The following is an 18279-nucleotide window of genomic DNA, read 5'->3' as shown; positions in this document are numbered from 1 at the left end:
TTGAACACAAAGTAAGTTATTTTAAAGAAAGCTGGAGACCTTGGAGACCTGGTTACAGCTTTTCAGCTTTCTTTAAAATATGCCTTTCTGTAATAAACATACCAAAGAAACTCTTTAAAGTTTGAAATCACTTGAAGAAGAGTTAATTGTGAGGGACTTACAATTGTTTGGGTGAACTATCCCTTTAAGCCAGTCTATTTTTGGTTAAAACTGCAGAGGTACTTAATCATTTGCTTGGCAACAGATGAAATGTTCTACCCATTGAGCCAGGAGTTTTTTTACTTATCAATTTCGTTCACCTGATGGAGTTTGAGTTGCCACTGTTAGATAGTTAGGATCAGCTTACAGTACACCCTTCTACACTGACATTTCAGTTGAAATGAGCTAAACTCAATTTAAAACATTGCTTTCTTTTGTGGAACTACCTGATGTTGAATTGACCATGTTTCACAGGTGATAAAACTTCACACTGTTACTAATTACTATTTTCCCAGTTTATATTTGTAAAGCTGTTTTGATTTGAAAGTTGTACTATGGTTGCACAACATATCAACTCATTTTCTTTACTGCAATAATAGTATAGATTAGAATAATTGTAGAAGTGTAATAAATGAAGTTAATATTACATGCCAAGCATTTGTATTCAGCATGCATAGGTTGTTTTTTCCAAATCTGAAACATTAGATGGGGCTTTTACTATCTTAATCCCCACCGCTCCAGCAAGTGGTTAGGTCAACCTTGAGCTAATAATAAATACTAATGCAGGGAGAAAAGGGAGTAAAATGACAACAACCAATAAGAATTTGAATTTCCATTAAGGTTTTCAGTCATTCGGGTTTTGAAGTCTAAGGGCTCTATTTTGACGGTCCATGCGCAGAGGGCAAAACGCAGGGCGCAAACGCTTTCAGATCGTGTCGGGACGCGTTTTTGCTAATTTAAGGACGGGAAATCTGCCTTGCGCCGCGGCGCATGTTCTAAAAGGGTTGGGTTTGTTTTCTTAATGAGTTATAGGTGTGTTTTGAGAATAAACCAATTAGAGTCTCATCTCCCATTCCCTTTAAGAGTCAGCTGCGTCGCGCCAAGAGCGCATTCACTATTTACAGGACGTAAAGTAAGTCTAAGTGGAAAAAATGAGCATTTCACAAGCAAACAGTTGACAGTTTTTTTAACAGAAAACTGTTAAACAGAGCATCTACTGCGTGAGAATGAGAGATGATGGATCACTTTCACATTCGCTCTTGGATAGGGAAACCTTTACGCACAGACATCAATTACTCTATAAATAAATAATTTTGTTTGTTAAGCGCAAATATTCGTTTCAAAACTATTTCTAAATTCAGTTATAATTTCCAGCAAATGAATAAATGAACAATAATAACAAAATGAGCTCAAAAACCTGAGTTATATCCTAAAACACATGCAGTGCCCCATATGGTCTAAAACCTGGCAGGTGGGCAAATCTAAGCTTGTTTTTAATAAAACAAATATAAATATGGATATAATAAATAATACTGCTAATAATAATAACATTATACAAAAGCAAATTGTTATGAATGAACTGAAAAAGCCTCCCGAGATGAAGAAGACATAAAAGCATTGATTTTTCATATTTATGTAGGCTAGAAAATAAAATCTTTTGTAATATTTTAATCCTTTATATTTATATTCTATATCTATTCTTATTATATCCTATATATATATATCCTTAATATTTAAATTTTTTCATATGTAAAGATATTTGCCTATTGCTCTCTTGTGCGTATTAAGCAGTGCGTAAGCGAGACGCAACTCTGCGCCGGAGTTTAGACCGGGTTAGTTGTGGTCTAATGAAAAATCTATTATAGTTTCTCAAAATAGCAACGCGCCAGCGGTCCGCCTCAGAACGCCTCCTTTTTTAGACCAGAAAGCCTATGAGCGCACAAATGAGCGCTAATGTATTTGTTATATAAACAGCATAGCGCAACGCCTCAAAACGACTCTTGCGCCAAGCTGAAACTACCAAAAGACTATTGCCCCGCGTCTTGCGCCACACTGCGCCGGGTGTATGATAGGGCCCTAAATGTTTTGTTCAGTTTTTTTTTTTTATTGAATTAGTTCAGAAAAATATCTATTACCTGCTTATTTTAGCACGTCATTATCATTACTTGAATACATAATTTTTAAAATGCTGATAAGATACTAATTAAGTTAGTTATACCATAAGAAATATCATTGTCACAACACTGAACAACTATATCACATATTTTCCTAGTATCGTGCAGCTCTAGTCATGAAACACTAGATGGTGCAAACTGGTGAACTCCAACAGGCATTCTGTCAAATTGATTGGCCTTGCTGATTCCACAGGCAATAAGATTACATTGCCACCATTTAAATAGTCTTGTTCAATGTCTTGCTATATTCTTGTTACACAAATTATTATAATGATTTATAAATTATTATTATGATATATATATATATATATATATATATATATATATATATATATATATATATATATATATATATATATATATATATATATAAATATACACACACACACACACACACACACACACACACACACACACATATATATATATGTATATATATATATATATATATATATATATATATATATATATATATATATATATATATATATATATATATATATATATATATATATATATGCATTGAAAATCCTGCATAAAAAATATGAATGAACTATGAATTCAGGTCTATGGGAGCTGGGAGAGAGAGCCAGTCCTTTTACAACTAGGACTATTTCAGTTTTTCAGCAACTATTTGTATTTGAAAGCCAAATTCGGATGCATTAACACCATATCTACCAGCTGCCCATTATCACAGCTGAAAAATCAGTGCAAATAATAGTATATGGTCAATTTACTTTTAAATCACAAAGTCAAATTCTACACCTGACCTCACAACAGATCTGCTGAAAGCTTGGCTGAGTTCATATGAAATCCTTCACCTCCCCCAGCTCCATCTGTCAAGATCTGCAACAGGATTTATTTGTGCCTATTAATGCAGCAGCAGAAATTAGATGTTTATTAAAACGTGTTCGGTCTTAAACCCATTGACCAAGAATCATTCATTTCTCCCTTCTCAAATTTGCTCAATATTTCAGGTCTGGTCAAGTAAAGGGATTAATAATTGTTTTTCAACAATTACAGCAGATATATGATTTACCCAATACCAATTTTTTTATATATCTATAAGCTCGCACTTTATTTCTACTGAATCCATTTAGGAAAGCCGGAATTTCATTTATACAGTTGAAGTCAGAATTATTAGCCCCCTGAATAATTTTTTAAAAAAAAGTTATTGTATAACGATGGTTTGTTCCGCAGAGTATTGAACAAAATATAGCTCAAAGGGGCTAATAATTTTGACCTTAAAATGGTTTTTAAAAAATTAAAAACTAGTTTTTTTAAAGACTAGTTTTTATTCTAGTTGAAATAAAACAAATAAGACTTTCTCCAGAAGCAAAAACAGTATCAGTCACACTGTGAACATTTTTTTAATCTTATACATGATTTCAGAAATATTTAAAAAAGAAAAAAATTGAAAAGAGGGCTAATAATTATGACTTCAACTGTATATAGTAAATTGTCTCAGAATGTGATGTTTCATTAAAGTATCTCAAAATGGCAGGGGAAGAGGATCTCGGTGCAGAAACTGAAAACTGGCAATTAGATTAAACACAAGAACAAGTCATTTTCTAGTTTTGTATGTATCAGGCATGGTTTGAATTAACTTTAAGATCCAGCACCGACTTCACTTGTCCAAATTAAAGCTCTCTAAGACGTTCCTCTCTAAAGTCAAACTCCGGCATCGCTCAGTCACATGTTTGAGTTGTGCTAAAATAGTTAATTATTGGAGTTTGGTTGTTTTGTGGGAAAACAAATATACCCCAGACTATGTTGCAGGAAAATATTAAATACAATTTTTAAAAAAGAAGAAAAATCAAGAGAAGCATAAATAAATAAATAAATAAATAAATAAATAAATAAATAAATAAATAAATAAATAAATAAATAAATAAATAAATAAAAATTTAATTTAAATTTTGTAGTTTGTCTTTTTTTTTTTTTTTTTTGCAATGTTTAGCTTGAATTTAATTGTATTATCTTTCAATTTCTAAATATGTTTGGTAACTAAAATAACAAATATATCTGTTAAATATATCTGTTAAAAATAACAAAAATATCTGGTAATAAATATATCTGTTAAATACATTTTAGTTAAACGCACCAAAATACATTGAATATTTTTATCAATTTTTCAGTGAATAAAGGTGGTTTCAAAATGGGGTGTACTCATTTATGCTGAGCACTGTATCTGCAAAAAATACAATATTATACTGAAGAGAAGAATATTATTAACAAACTATTCTTTTCCTGCTAATTTTAATTTAAACTACAATTCAAATAAAATTTCCCCAAAATATCTGTATAGATGATTCGTATTGATTTAGAAAAACACAAAGGTGAATAAATGCTGAAAAAAACACTTTTGTTTTGAGTGAACAATCTCTTTATGATTTCAGACTACGTCATTCAAACGTCAAAACTGAGTGTAAAGCAGTTTGACCTACCAAATGCTGCCGCTGTCATGATAACATGTGGCTCTGCCATTAGACTGAAAGAGGGCTCTGGCAGGACAAAGGGCCGTCACGTCATCATGTACGATGCAGATCCTTTCCATCTCACTGCTGACAACGATGATAGCCAAGTTTCCTGAGGGATAGCTAATGCGTGACATTAAGGACAAACAACAGTATGCCATAATGAATATCAAATGAAATGCAGAAATGAAGCAGAGTAGTAATGAAAAAGAAACAAATATTTGCATAAGTTAAACAGCTTCATCATGTGTACACTGCAAAAAATTCTTTTCTTGCTTAGATTTCTTGTCTTGTTTCTAGTCCAAATATCTAAAAATTCCTAAATCAAGAAGAATTTTCTAAACAAGTAAAACATATTGCCTTGTTTTGAGAAATAATATGCCAATATTAAGTGGGTTTTTCCTTAAAACAAGCAAAATAATCTGCCAATGGGGTAAACAAAATAATCTTACGTCAAAAAAAAAAAACTAGATTAGATTAACTTGCTTACCCCATTGGCAGATTATTTTGCTTGTTTTAAGGAAAAACTCACTTAATATTGGCATATTAATTCTTAAAACAAGGCAATATGTTTCGCTTGCCTAGAAAATGCTTCTTGATATAAGAAATTTTAGATATTTAGACTAGAAACAAGACAAAAAAATCTAAGCAAGAAAAGCATTTTTTGCAGTGTACATCTTGTTCCATATATATGCCAGTGAGTTACAACACAGTTTACAATACTACAAAAATGAAACTCTTTAGAATTAAATTACTTAGTGTGAACTTGTGTGAACTTAGTTTTGTTTATGGTAAAACAGTCAATGGAAACAGCCAGAAGATTATCCAACAAAGAGCTGAATTAACACAGAAAGCTCACAAAAAAAGAGATTTTCATTAAATAAAGATGAAATGTAAACATAAGATTTGAGTTTGGTACCAATCGGTACTGAAGTTAAAAAAATGTCCATTTCCCACTAACATTGCGAGCACCGATTGCTGCACAGATATATGACTGATTGACCATTAAGGTCATTGTATCTGTTTGCACTTGGTGAACACTGGCAAAGAGTGGTTGGTTGGATGGTGGAGGGGTGTCGCAGACTAAAGTGAAGAGGGTTGAGGAGTCGCAGACGAAAGTAAAAGTGAACAGCAGACGGGGGAGGAGGACGGTTGAGGAGGGGGACTGGTAAAATGATGCCCCGGATCTGATTTCAACGGCACAAATTAAGTCCTGGGTAAAACAAAGACACTGGATAATTTCAAAAACCCTGTCGATCAGTCGATCCATCAGCAGACAGCTCGTATGTCAGCTTATAGACAGATACGCTGATCAATGCCGCTTTGAAATGCTTCAGTGTCTGTGTATCTTTGTTTGGACTTTGTGAAGAGTGGCAAACCAATGACAGCCACAGCCAATCACAGTAATTTCTGTTAAGCATGTGAACACAATGGCCAATCAGCAGTGTTTAAGAACGAGCTTAATAGTACTCAAATGTTGACGGGAAATGGATGTTTTTAATATTTTAGAACTGACTGGTACCATACTCAATACTTGACAACACTAATGTGATATTTTCTGCAAGAAAATCTAAACTCCACAGTCTAACAAATCAGCTTTTAAGCTAAACATTTGTTCCTCTATGAGTGTATATACTCTGCCATGTTTAAAGCTGTTGGTGCAATGGCATGTATAGTTACACTAACTCCAAGTATCTTTTTATTTTATTTTTAGAAAGCTTGTATTTCAGGGTTGTGCATTTTATAATTGATGAGCATGTATAAACCGACTGCACGTGGATTCTTCAGTTGACATGACTTACAATGGTGGATTAAAACAATGTTGAAACTACATTGTAAAAAATGCAGGGTTCCACACAATTCGTTCATGTTGTCCCAACACAAATTGATTAAGTTAACCGAACACTTTCAAGTGGTGCTCGCTGCAGAGCCATTTGAGGAGAGCTGAGTTCCAGCGAGGGGGAGCTTAAGCTTGAGCTCCACCTTTTTTGCACTTCTTCTATGAGTGATGTCACTGGGGGTAGGGTTAGGGGTGGGGTTGGTGTACGCATTAAAACAGCTTACAGGAGGAGGAGCGACAGCTCATGCTCCCCCTCGCTGGAGCTCAGCTCTCCTCAAATGGCTCTGCAGCGAGCACCCTCTCAACACTTTTAACAAATTTATGTGGATTGAACATAAAAAAATTAAGTTTTCTCAATGTAATTCTAAGAATTGTGTTGTTGCAGATCATATTAAATAAGTTTGAACAAGCAAAAAAAATTTTTTTTTCGAGTGTACTAGCATTTAAGTTGTTAACTGAACATGGTATAACGATTAGTTAAATAGAGTTAATAAAGTGATCTTACTATAAATCCCTAAGTAAGGTTGCTAAATATTCAAGCGTATGTTAACTAAAATTTCTATTAAACTAGCTTGATTTTTACCCATTAGTTTACTTTGGAAGTTTTAGATTTCTTATTTTAAGGCAATAATTAACTTAACTTCAGATTTCCCTGAAAGTTTGTATTAAAAAAATAAGGCAATCGGTTTCCATACTTTAACATGTTAGAATTTACGTTGCAGGGAAAATTTACCCTTGTCTCAGAACAAAGATCAAAACTCCCTTCTGAAGACCGACGACCACTTCCTTTAACACAGAACTCCCGTAATGACACAAAAATCTCCAAAATATCGAACTCTTGTAAAGTGGGACACTATAACCATTAAGGAGATAAGAAACATAACCACACTGACCAAACACAGTACTTGTCAGCATAGACAAAGGATGGACAAGGAGTTATGTTTAAAACATTATAGCATAAACAAACACAATATTAAAGGCAAAAAGAAAAGTCTAAGAGAAGATAAACCAGATCAGATCTTTACATCTCACACCGTCGCTCACTAAAGCTTAGAAAAGTTGTAACTGCTCAGTACCTTGGATGGGAGACGACATGGAAAAACTAGGTTGCTGCTATAAGAGATGCACATAGGTGGTGCTCACTCTGTGGTCTGTGTGAGAGCTAATGATTGTGGACACTATACTGTCAGTGAGCACCATCCTTCAGTTCAGACATTAAATTGAGGTCCTGACTCTTTGTGGTCACAAAAACTCCCAGGATGTCTTTTGAAAATAGTACAGGTGTGTCCCTGGCATCCTGGCCAACTTCTGCTGACCAAAACTTGAAGAGAAAAACAAAGCTAATCAACGCCATATTATTTAACTGACTTCATCACTCTGTCTCCTCTTCACCAGTAAGCTGGTGTGTGATGTGCGGTCTTGTGCAGAATGGCTACAGTCAACATCATGCAGTTGAATGCTGCACAGTAGTAGTAGTAGTTGAGGGGATCGCCTTCCCACAGGGCTATTCAATTAGTCTGTCATGGGGGCCAGTTCATGAAAAGCATCCCAAATGAGGGGCTGGAGAGATATGACTTGCTATATAAGTGATGACAGCAGCAATATAAGAGCCCATATGCAACTTAAGACATCCACGTCTGCTTTTTCTACATTAAAACGTTTATATGTTGTATTTTGAAACTATATAACATCAGTGCATTGTACAATGTGGCTTTTTTTTTTACAAACATATTCAAATGTTGTATTTTGAAGCACAACAAAAGCAGTGCATTGCTTAAGTAGGCTTCTTCTACATTTAGACACATTCATATTTCACATTGCATGACTTTACAAAAGGAGAAATCGCCGAAAAATTAGTTCAAACTACGTCTCACAGCCAAAAACATGTCGTATATCTTTTGATATTAACTACATAACGAGAAAGAAGCCTTTAATGGGGTAGAAAATGTACATATTTGCTCTCCTGGGTTTGAAGGTAATCAGCAATTTCTCCTTAACTTTCTTTTTTAACTTTCTGTATGAAACATCAAACAGACACCGGTGCTCCTGTCAAACCTCCACTAGTTTTTCCCCTATTTCCTGGGTCCAAATAAACTGAAAATGAGCACTTTTAACTTTTTGAGCGCGCATACTTAAGAGCGGTGTTGTCGCGCGCCTACTGAAGGGCGGGATGGAGGGTGTGACACAGCACACTGTTCAGATTGATACAGACATGAGACCTCTCTCACTCATGGCTTGTCCTCTCAAGTGGGGGAAAGACAATGCACAACGTTACCCACTGCTGTCAACCTGGGCCAAGTCATATCTCTATGTCCCAGAAACCTCAGTCCCAAATGAGAGGGGTTTTTTCAGTTGCAGGGGACATTTTAAATGCCCAGAGATACCAGCTTTTACCAGATTATATTTATATGATAATTTTCCTTTAAACCCATCTCTATCTAAGTGAGTGAGTGATTAAATGTTGAATGTGATGAGTTTTCAACAATACTAAATTGAAACGATATTTTTTTACATGGTTTAATAATTTTTTGTTATTAAAATTGAAGTTCCTGTTTCAAAGCTTACAGATAGATGACTAATTTGTATGTCATTGACACTTTTGGCACTTTTTTGGAGTATTTTCATAAGTTTTGCTTTTTCCTGTAAATGATTCAATAAATACCGTACCGTGACATTCATACCGAGGTATTACCGTACCATGAAATTCTGATACCGTTACATCCCTAATATATATATATATATATATATATATATATATATATATATATATATATATATATATATATATATGTGTGTGTGTGTGTGTGAGAGTGTCATGTCTTTGTTCATTTTAAATTAGGAAACATTACTAATATAAAAATCATTATTTTTACTAAGATTTCGCAGTAAAATGACTGGTATACCAACCTGAAGGTGGACATTTGCACATAGGTTTGGGCTACAAACTATATGAATTTATTACAGAGTATAAACTATCAAATAGATGGCAGCGAAGCAACACATTTTTCAGGTTTAGACTTTTCAAAACTTTACTAAAATCAATTAAATATAATGCATACAATCAACAGTGGTTAAATTCAAATCAGTTACCAAAGCCACTTCCACACAGCATTTTACATTTACATTATAGCAAAAAGGATACAAAAGTTGTGCAGAACCATCTGGAAACACAGTGAGAAATTTCTCACCATGAGAGTAGTACTTCTCCAAGAAATCTGAATTGTACTGAGGAAAAAAGGAGAGCAGGTGTTTAGTTTAAAGGACATGACAATAACATTTTGACCAAAGAAATGATGATGTACAGTTACCTGTGGATGTCTTAAACCAAACTCAACTGATCCCGGTGTAGAAGACTCGTTAGTACATTTCATGTAATCTTTAACTTCCCCAATATGTTTTTTGGGGGCACAGTCAGACAGCCTGAAATTGATGACTGTTTGAGGCACAGCTGGAAAAAGTATGCATTCATTTGGTCAATCAATCAATATGGTGTCATTAATTCCACTCTGATATCTTCGAAATTTCACATCACTGTCACAATCACGAGCGAGGGTGTTCTTGAGTCCCACCAAAGTGCAATCTACCCTCTGCCTTCAACAAACAACAATTAGTAATGGCCGCTTTGAAACACTGCTTTATGAGGATTTGAAACCTTTACGAACCCTTTGTTTCGAAACAGTGGTTCAGAGCATGTGTCAAAATGGCAAGGTCAAGCAAGGTAAGCCTTAAAAATTTATTGAAGAACGCATATCATGCACACACTTAATACATAACAATATTTGCTAAGGGCATTTATAGATTATACATTCAATTTAAAAGTTTCTAATGTCTGAAAATCCCAAATTAAATGCATGTTTTGCTTGAGTTTTCGCATTTCGCACCGCATTAAATTTTTTGCTAAAGTTTCCCTAGCATGTAGCATCTCGAGCATTTCAGAACCAAGCAATTGTTTATTTTGTTTCAACAACAACAACAAAGGCAAGACAAAGGGGTAATTCAAAAGAGGCAAAATGTAGTTGCTTTATGACAGTTTAAAACCTTTACTAATCTTTTTTTTTTTTTTTGAATCAGTGAATCAATGCGTGTATCAAATTAGCAAGATCATGTGATTCCAGTAAATGGAGCTTCGTTACTTTCTTACCGCTTTGAATTGTTTTCAAAATATAATGTTTCACTACTGTGGGATAATCGGTGTAATACCTAAAAATTCAGATGTATAGCGCATGTTCACTCAAATTGTCTCCCAGAGGCAAATAACCGAGCAGGTTTCATAGTTTTTTTTAATCTCAGTTTGCTGATCTCAGATCAGTGCCACTATTGTGTAAATGTTTAGTAAGGCACTGTAAAAATGAAATATAATATTAGTTCATATTTTCTTGTTGGCCTTTTTAGCAGAGCCCACCATGGAACAAACAATATATAAGCTTTGAAATGTTTTTGAAGAATGCAAACTATGCAGACATTTAATATTTAATAATAGTAGATGATAAGCTAAGTGCATTTATAGGTTATACTTTCAATATGTATGATAAAGGCAATATTAATGCGTGTTTTGTCTTTTTGAGTTTTGAGTTTTTGTTGCATGTACATAATTTTAGCAGGTGTTTCAAATGCTTTAGAACAAAGTAATTGGTTTAATCAATTTTCCCATTACTAAAAACAATATAGAAGGAAAAAAAAAAGAGGTAATTCAAAACAGGCTAATGTTCAAGGCAGTTGGCAATTTCTGAAAATGAGAAACAGCCCAGGGTGAAAAAAACAAAACAAAAAAAAAAAACTTTTTTTTGTCAGAACAGCTAAAAAGACTTGGCATTAAACATGGGAGAGTGTGTGGCTTAAAGTCTGGTATATTGACCTTATTCTAAAATGCGGAAGTGCGCCTGTTTTCGCGATTGTTTTAGAACTTCCGATTCAGTCGCCTATGAGAGAAATGACTAGGAATAATAAACGGCAGAAAACGGTCAAACTTCTTGCTCTACAAACAAATGTTTGCCTGACTACACAGACCAAGTAGAAGAATATAATAAAAAAAAAATCAGTTTGCAACATCAAACAGCAAAACGAGCAGTTTTCAATGTCTAAAAATGAATGGATGTGAATGAGACCAGAAGTCTCGAGCCAAAAAGATTCAAATGGCTTTGCCTGCTTGTCTGCGAAGAATAAGGTGAATAGGAATCAGGTGGAGCTGTAATCAGTGCAATAGATTATGGGAAATGGAGTCTGGATGACTGGCAAGACAGAGGGTAGAGCGTGCTCTAGCAGGGCTGGTGATCGTGATAGTCACCTACCTCTTTCAAAACTATTGAGGTGTTTGTGATCAAACATTGGTGTTATAGATCGGTTTCATTTAATCCTATTCAATTGTTTTTATCACTTATAATAAGTGTTTTAAATTATTTAAAAAAAAATCACCTTTATTTGCAACTTTTTTTCAGCATTCTGTTATTCATGTTTCTGTCTACATTTACACTGCTCATCCAAATGATGAATGAAGTATTACCATAAACAAAGTATTTTGCGACACCACAATATAGCATAATATGAAAAAATAGACACACACACACATATATTGTCATATTGCACAGCCCTAATATATACACTTAAAAATATTTACTTGTTTTGAAACTAGTTGACTATTAGTTTTTCATTTACTTCCCAAATTTTTGTGTTTTACTATGAAAAATAATCATCTTATGAATATTATTGTGTTGATGTTTACAAAAATAAACAATAACCCTTTGAAATAGTAAAGAAATCAATCTCACTAAATCTAAAATTAAATTTGGGTCCGCTCTCCATGTACGTTTAGTTTTTAATTTAATATTACCTGGAATTTAATAATATGGACCATTCTTTTGTGTGTGCCTCAAAAGCCCAGTTTACATTGATCACAAACAAATAAACTATTCTAGTGAAATAATGACTGTTAATGGTGCATTCATGATAATTCTGCCCAATATATGCTCTCTGGTACTCACTGCTTTGCTTTGATGCCATCGCGCTAGAGTGAGAATCTCTTCCATTTCTTGCAATCTCCTTCTGCTGCTCTCTAAAACTAAGCAAAGAGGTCAAGGAAAATTGAGAGGTAAACTTAATCATTTAAAGCATGCAAGTATATTTCACAGTTTTTATAAAGCCATGCAAATGTTACAACTGTTTAAATGTTTGATTCTATGTCTTTTAAATGTGGCCGATTTCAAAATACACAATGAGATATTATTAGAATTTAAAATAATCGCTTGAATATATTTTTAAATTCAATTTAGTTCAGCGATGACAAAGCTGAAATTCATCCTTTTAACGTCTTTAGTGTAGGGCTGCACAATATATCATATAACAAAGGTATGCAATGTTGAGTCTGAATTATAGTTTTATAAACAACAACTATAGGAGCTTCAGAACTGTATTTAAAGAGCCCATATTATGGGTTTTTGAAAATGCCCTTCAATGTAGTGTGTAACACAGCTCTAAGTGAAGTATCCAGCTAAGGCTAAATCTGTATGTGTACAGTGTTTAAAACTGTTGATTTATCTATAAAAGAGTCGACTCAAAGTGCTTCAAACGAGTCGCCTTGATAACGAGTCATTAGGTGTTTCGCCATGACGTACTAACGAAACCAAGTTATTCACGTGCACGCGCAAACCCGGGAGATTTGAAACCTGCGGCCCCGCCCTCTGACACAGAAACCCAGACACACACACCCACAAACACACACACACAAACATGCCGGTCGATTGAAGTCACACTGCAAATGGATATTATTGAGTCTGTACCCAAAGATGAAACCTCAGCATTATAACCAAGCAGTTGGAAACTACTGGAAACTACTGGAAACTAGATGCTACAAAGAATTCTTCATCGGCGTTTGTTAAACAAAGGATCAGTAAGGAGTAACTTAATGATTGACATGTCAGGACATGGATCGGTTTCTTCCTCCATTTCTCAAGTGTAAGTACGTGCGATTAAAGTTGTTGCCTCGTTTACTCTAACTTGCAAATGTATTTAGTTGTGATTTGTTACTTGTAACCGCGTGTACTGTATCAGGTTGACTCGCTATATTCTCATATTGTGTGCAAAGCCGCGTTAAAAACGTGACGCGTGCTGCTTTGTTTACGTTTGGTGGAGGAGGGTAATGTGTGTCTGTGTGTGTGTGTGTGTGTGTGTGTGTGTGCGTGTGCGTGTTGTCGTCCGGAGGTGTGTGTGTTTGTGTGTGTGTGCACGCGTTGTCATCCAGAGGGGGTTAAGCACCTTCCTGAATTGTTTTTATTTTATTTCTTTTAAAATTATTTTCAGCTTTGGGTGAACTATCACTTGAAGTACCATTTCATATTTATTTTAATCAATGTTTGATACATTTATAAAATGTAAAAATTTTTTTAAAAATTGCACATCAGTTCAGTCACATTTTATTAGTTCAATGTGCATTGCTGAGTAAAATTTTTTTTAAACATTATCATTTTCAAATGTAAAAAAAATACACATTTAGTCATGTTAAGTTCAATGTGCCTTGCTGATTAAAATTTTTATTTCCTATTTAAATTTGTTTAACTTATAAAACTAGTATATAGTTTAACACAAACCTAAGCTTTCCATTTCCCTGTGATTTCTCTTGTAAATCTTCATCTTCCTCGAAGAAAGGGTCATCTAGTTGAGCAGGTCTGCTAGACCTTGCTTCAGAACTTTTCAGATGTTTTTCATGGGCCATGATCTCAAACAACTCTCTATAGTTCTCACAGCAGAAGTCCTGAAAATTCAAGGAGACACTGAAATATTAAGTTCATTTCTAAAAGTTTGTATCACCAACAAAATAAAGAGACAAACCTCTTGCGACTCTACAAAAACCAAATCTAAAGGAGGCCATGCTCTTGAACCACAGAACTGACAGCATACCGGAGAGTCTTGTTGTAATTGGAGCTGAGTGAAACGCATAAAATTCACTTTTAAAAAATAATAATACAAGAATGTACACTTTTACCAGACATGAAATGAACAGGCTACCTGAGAACTGTGCATCCTCTCCTGGGACTCTCTATTGTATCTTAGACATCCTGGAAGCCCAGGACAGAGATCTGGTGAAGAGTCCACTGTCTGGAAATACTCCTGCTCCATCTGCTGGACAGTGTAAAATAATGTGTGTTGGTTAAACGTATAAATCGACAGCTGTTTTAGTTTAATGTGTACCTGTGCTTAACTCCTGATCTCTATGCGGAAAGTATTAAAAAGCACAAGTCTAGAATACAATTATAAATATTTCAAAAAAACTCAATAAATCATTATAACTCAGGGAAAAATGCTCAAATCAATTCATTCAAATAAGTAATAATGATCATTGCTACAGTATGTTTTGTGTACATACAGTACACATCACAGTATTATTTTCAAATGTCATAATATCAGAACATTTAGAAAATGAAATTCCTAAATTTAAATTCCTCATTAGGTATGGAACGATAACCGGTTTCAAGCTTTACCACAGTTTAGAAAAGTCAAGGCTTTAAAGCAGAGATGCACAAACTAAGGCCCGCGGGCTAACGTTGGCCCTTTGTATCCTTTTATTTGGCCCACCAGAGGGAAAATGATTGGACAGGGTTGGGTAATGCCTTGTTTGTTTTATTGTTGAGCTACAGAAAAAGCTAACTAAAAATTAAATGCTTCAATTAAATGTTAAATTAAATGAACCAAATTTAAAAAAAAAAATACTTACAGTGACTTAACAAAGAGGTGACAAAGCAGAAGATATCAGCGTGCAAATCAAGGCAAAGGCATGTTCAGCATGACTAGTGTATTCAGCATTAAACTCCATTGTTTTATAAATGGATTTTTTAAATGCTTTTATTGTAATAAGTTTGTTAAAATAATATACATTTTCAAAAAATGTACATTAGTAAAAACAGTTGAAGTATTTTTTCTATTTATTTAGAAATAATAGGAAATAATTTAGGAGTTACAGTGGCACAGTGTGTAGCACGATCGCCTCACAGCAACAAGGTCGCTGGTTCGAGCCAAGGCTGGGTCAGTTGGCATTTCTGTGTGGAGTTTGCATGTTGTCCCTGTGTTGGTGTGGGTTTCCTCAGGTGCTCTAATTTTCCCCACAGTCCATTGACATGCGCTCTAGGTGAATTGGGTAAACTAAATTGGTCGTAGTGTATGCATGTGAATGCAAGAGTGTGTTGGTTCATCCACGTGTTGGGTTGCGGCTGGAAGGACATCCGCTTCATAAAACATATGCTGGATAAGATAGCGGTTTGTTCTGCTGTGGTGACCCCTGATTAATAAAGGGACTAAGCCAAAAAGAAAATGAATGAATCAATGAATGAATGAACTAAATAAATTGGGAAATGACCCAATTACCCATAGAAACTTTAATTTAATACAGTTTGCTATATTTACTTTCACCCCACAGCTTTCAATCAAGCTTGGATTTTGGCTGTTCATGAGAGAAAGTTTGGACACCCCCGCTTTAAAACTTATATATATATATATATATATATATATATATTTTTTTTTTTTTACGATTCAGTTTTTAGGTCAACAGTATCTCCAGCAGAAAATATCCCTCCACATCAAAAGCTATTGATTAGCCCAGGAAATTAGGAAAAATCCAAGAATGCATTAACATCAAAGCATGCATCAACATCCAAACATACTATGGACCTGCACATTGCAGTGGCTTACTTTATATCCAAAGAGAAGGAAGATATCCAAAGATGCCTTGTCGAGTTGTAAAGAAATCTGTGTTTTTGTAACTAATGAAGACAGCAGAAGTCAGTGATTTAGTTGAATTATTTAGCCTGACAGGTTTACAGCTCCAAAACATTTAATGTTTCTTTAAATAACATACATTGTGTTCAATGCAGTAAAAAGTTGTTGTTTACCCAGACATTTAAAAAGAGCACACTATTCTTATACAGCATTTCTCAGACTTGATTAGACTGCAGCACAACTCCATCTTTAAATGTACATTTCGATTGGAGCAAAGACTTGCTTACTGATCTCAATGATGATATACCTTATAATTTTCGCTAAAATAGACATTCTACATCCTTTGGTTTAGTTTGCTTGGAAATGTATCCGTGTAAAGTGGATTATTGAAGAACCACCTAGTTTAAATAAATGGCTGCTTGCAGTCTGCAACACAATCCCATTTGAGGCTTTCTCCACAGCTAACAACAAACTTTTTCTATTTTATCAGACCTGGGACCCTTTCTTTGATTGTTTATTAACCTCTAAGTTTCTAAGACTAAAATCTTGTCTGTTAGACTCAAGCCTGTACTAAAGAAATGTAATATGCCTTTTTGTAATATGTATTTTAGGCGACGCAGCGGTGCAGTAGGTAGTGCTGTCGCCTCACAGCAAGAAGGTCGCTGGGTCAAACCTAGGCTCAGTTAGCGTTTCTGTGTGAAGTTAGCATGTTTTTCCTGCGTTAACATGGTCTTCCTCCGGGTGCTCCAGTTTCCCTCACAGTCCAAAGACATGCGGTTCAGGTGAATTGGGTAGGCTAAATTGTCCGAAGTGTATGAGTGTGTGTGTGGATGTTTCCCAGAGATGGGTTGCACCTGGAAGGGCATCCGCTGAGTAAAAATGTGCTAGATAAGTTGGTGGTTCATTACGCTGTGGCGACCCCAGATTAATAAAGGGACTAAGCCGACAAGAAAATGAATGAATGAACTTTGTGTTTTATGTCATTGTTATTTTTTATTATATTTTTTTATTTGTTTATTATTTATATATTTAATTACAATTTAATTTATTATTATTATTATTATTTCTATTATAATCTTTCATGTGGGGGTCAGAATTCAAATTACATGTATGATAGATATCTTTTTACTCAATGTAATTTTCTGAAATGTTTTTTCACAAAAAATGTTCAATGAAATGTATTTGAAAAAAAAAACAAAGCATACTTTAGAGCAGTAATCACAATACCATCATTGATATATGACATTTTTATCAAGGTTATACCAACCCAATCTTACTGGCCCCTGATTATTCCTCATCAGAGTATTTATTACCGTTCAAATCAAACAAACAAAAAATTTATAAAATACATTTCTTCCTTAAGCTAATACACACTAAAATCAAAACAAATTCTGCAAAATATTAATTCAGATGCTCACTTGGATAAATATTTCTCTTGATTTACCATCTCACACATATCCCATGCATGTTCATTCCAAAAGTTTGGTCTAGGTTTCTTACCTGCAGTTTCTTGACACCATGGACCTGAAGGAAAGAATTTTAGATTCACCTGGATTGTCCGCAACAGTACACTGAAGGTATTCACCCAGTGCCAGTGTTGACGGTCTCCATGGATATCTGAGAGTTGGCATTAGAGCTGTCCAGTGACTGTAACACCAAACTCTGTGGGAGACCGTGTTCAGGCATTCAGAAGCACTGTATTATTATTTTAACGTGCATACACACTCAATGTAAAATTGTTTTGCTAAGTTGTATCTAAATATGATAAATCTCTTTAAAATGTTACTGAAGTACGTTTGTCAAGGACATGGATTTAACGTTACGTCTGTTACTTGCGTTTTACAACCTAATAGTTTGCGAGTTTTTTTCTCAGCTGTTTCTTGAGGGTAAAAACGTGAATATTAAGTGTAAAAATAAAGACTTACTTTACTTTCTTGAACTGCCTGCGAGAACTCAACCTGAAAAATATGTGACTATAACTAAAATTGACTGTAAACGTTTCCCGAGACGCGGTATTAAACCGGCGTAAACACATGTCAGGAAACGGATCTCACGCAATCATTCAAATGAACAGGTGATTCATTTACCGGCGCAAGGTGCGAACACT

General features: G+C 34.5%; 1 protein-coding gene across 3 annotated transcripts in view; it reads right to left on the bottom strand.

Annotated features, from left to right (window-relative positions):
• LOC103909783 (glutamate-rich protein 6) overlaps positions 1 to 18228 on the bottom strand; it is a 42246-nt gene extending 24018 nt beyond the window's left edge. Inside the window, exons 1-10 of one of the 3 annotated variants that reach the window (XM_087240484.1) lie at positions 18098 to 18228; positions 17673 to 17834; positions 16146 to 16216; positions 14469 to 14582; positions 14292 to 14384; positions 14051 to 14214; positions 12449 to 12525; positions 9779 to 9918; positions 9613 to 9695; positions 4601 to 4753 (exon numbers count right to left, since the gene is read on the bottom strand). In XM_087240484.1, coding sequence (XP_087096610.1) covers positions 4601 to 4753; positions 9613 to 9695; positions 9779 to 9918; positions 12449 to 12525; positions 14051 to 14214; positions 14292 to 14384; positions 14469 to 14579 — 821 coding nt within the window. In that variant the 5' untranslated portion in view covers positions 14580 to 14582; positions 16146 to 16216; positions 17673 to 17834; positions 18098 to 18228. The remainder of the gene's footprint in view (positions 1 to 4600; positions 4754 to 9612; positions 9696 to 9778; positions 9919 to 12448; positions 12526 to 14050; positions 14215 to 14291; positions 14385 to 14468; positions 14583 to 16145; positions 16217 to 17672; positions 17835 to 18097) is intronic. The other 2 variants (XM_087240486.1, XM_087240485.1) reach the window with 2 other exon arrangements.
• Between the last annotated feature and the right edge of the window lie 51 nt (positions 18229 to 18279).

The sequence above is a fragment of the Danio rerio genome, chromosome 2, assembly GCF_052040795.2.
Source record: "Danio rerio strain M-AB ecotype USA chromosome 2, GRCz13ab, whole genome shotgun sequence".
In the NCBI taxonomy this organism is placed as follows: domain Eukaryota; kingdom Metazoa; phylum Chordata; class Actinopteri; order Cypriniformes; family Danionidae; genus Danio; species Danio rerio.
Note: the sequence above shows the minus strand (reverse complement) of the source record. Positions and strands in the feature narration are given on the sequence as shown.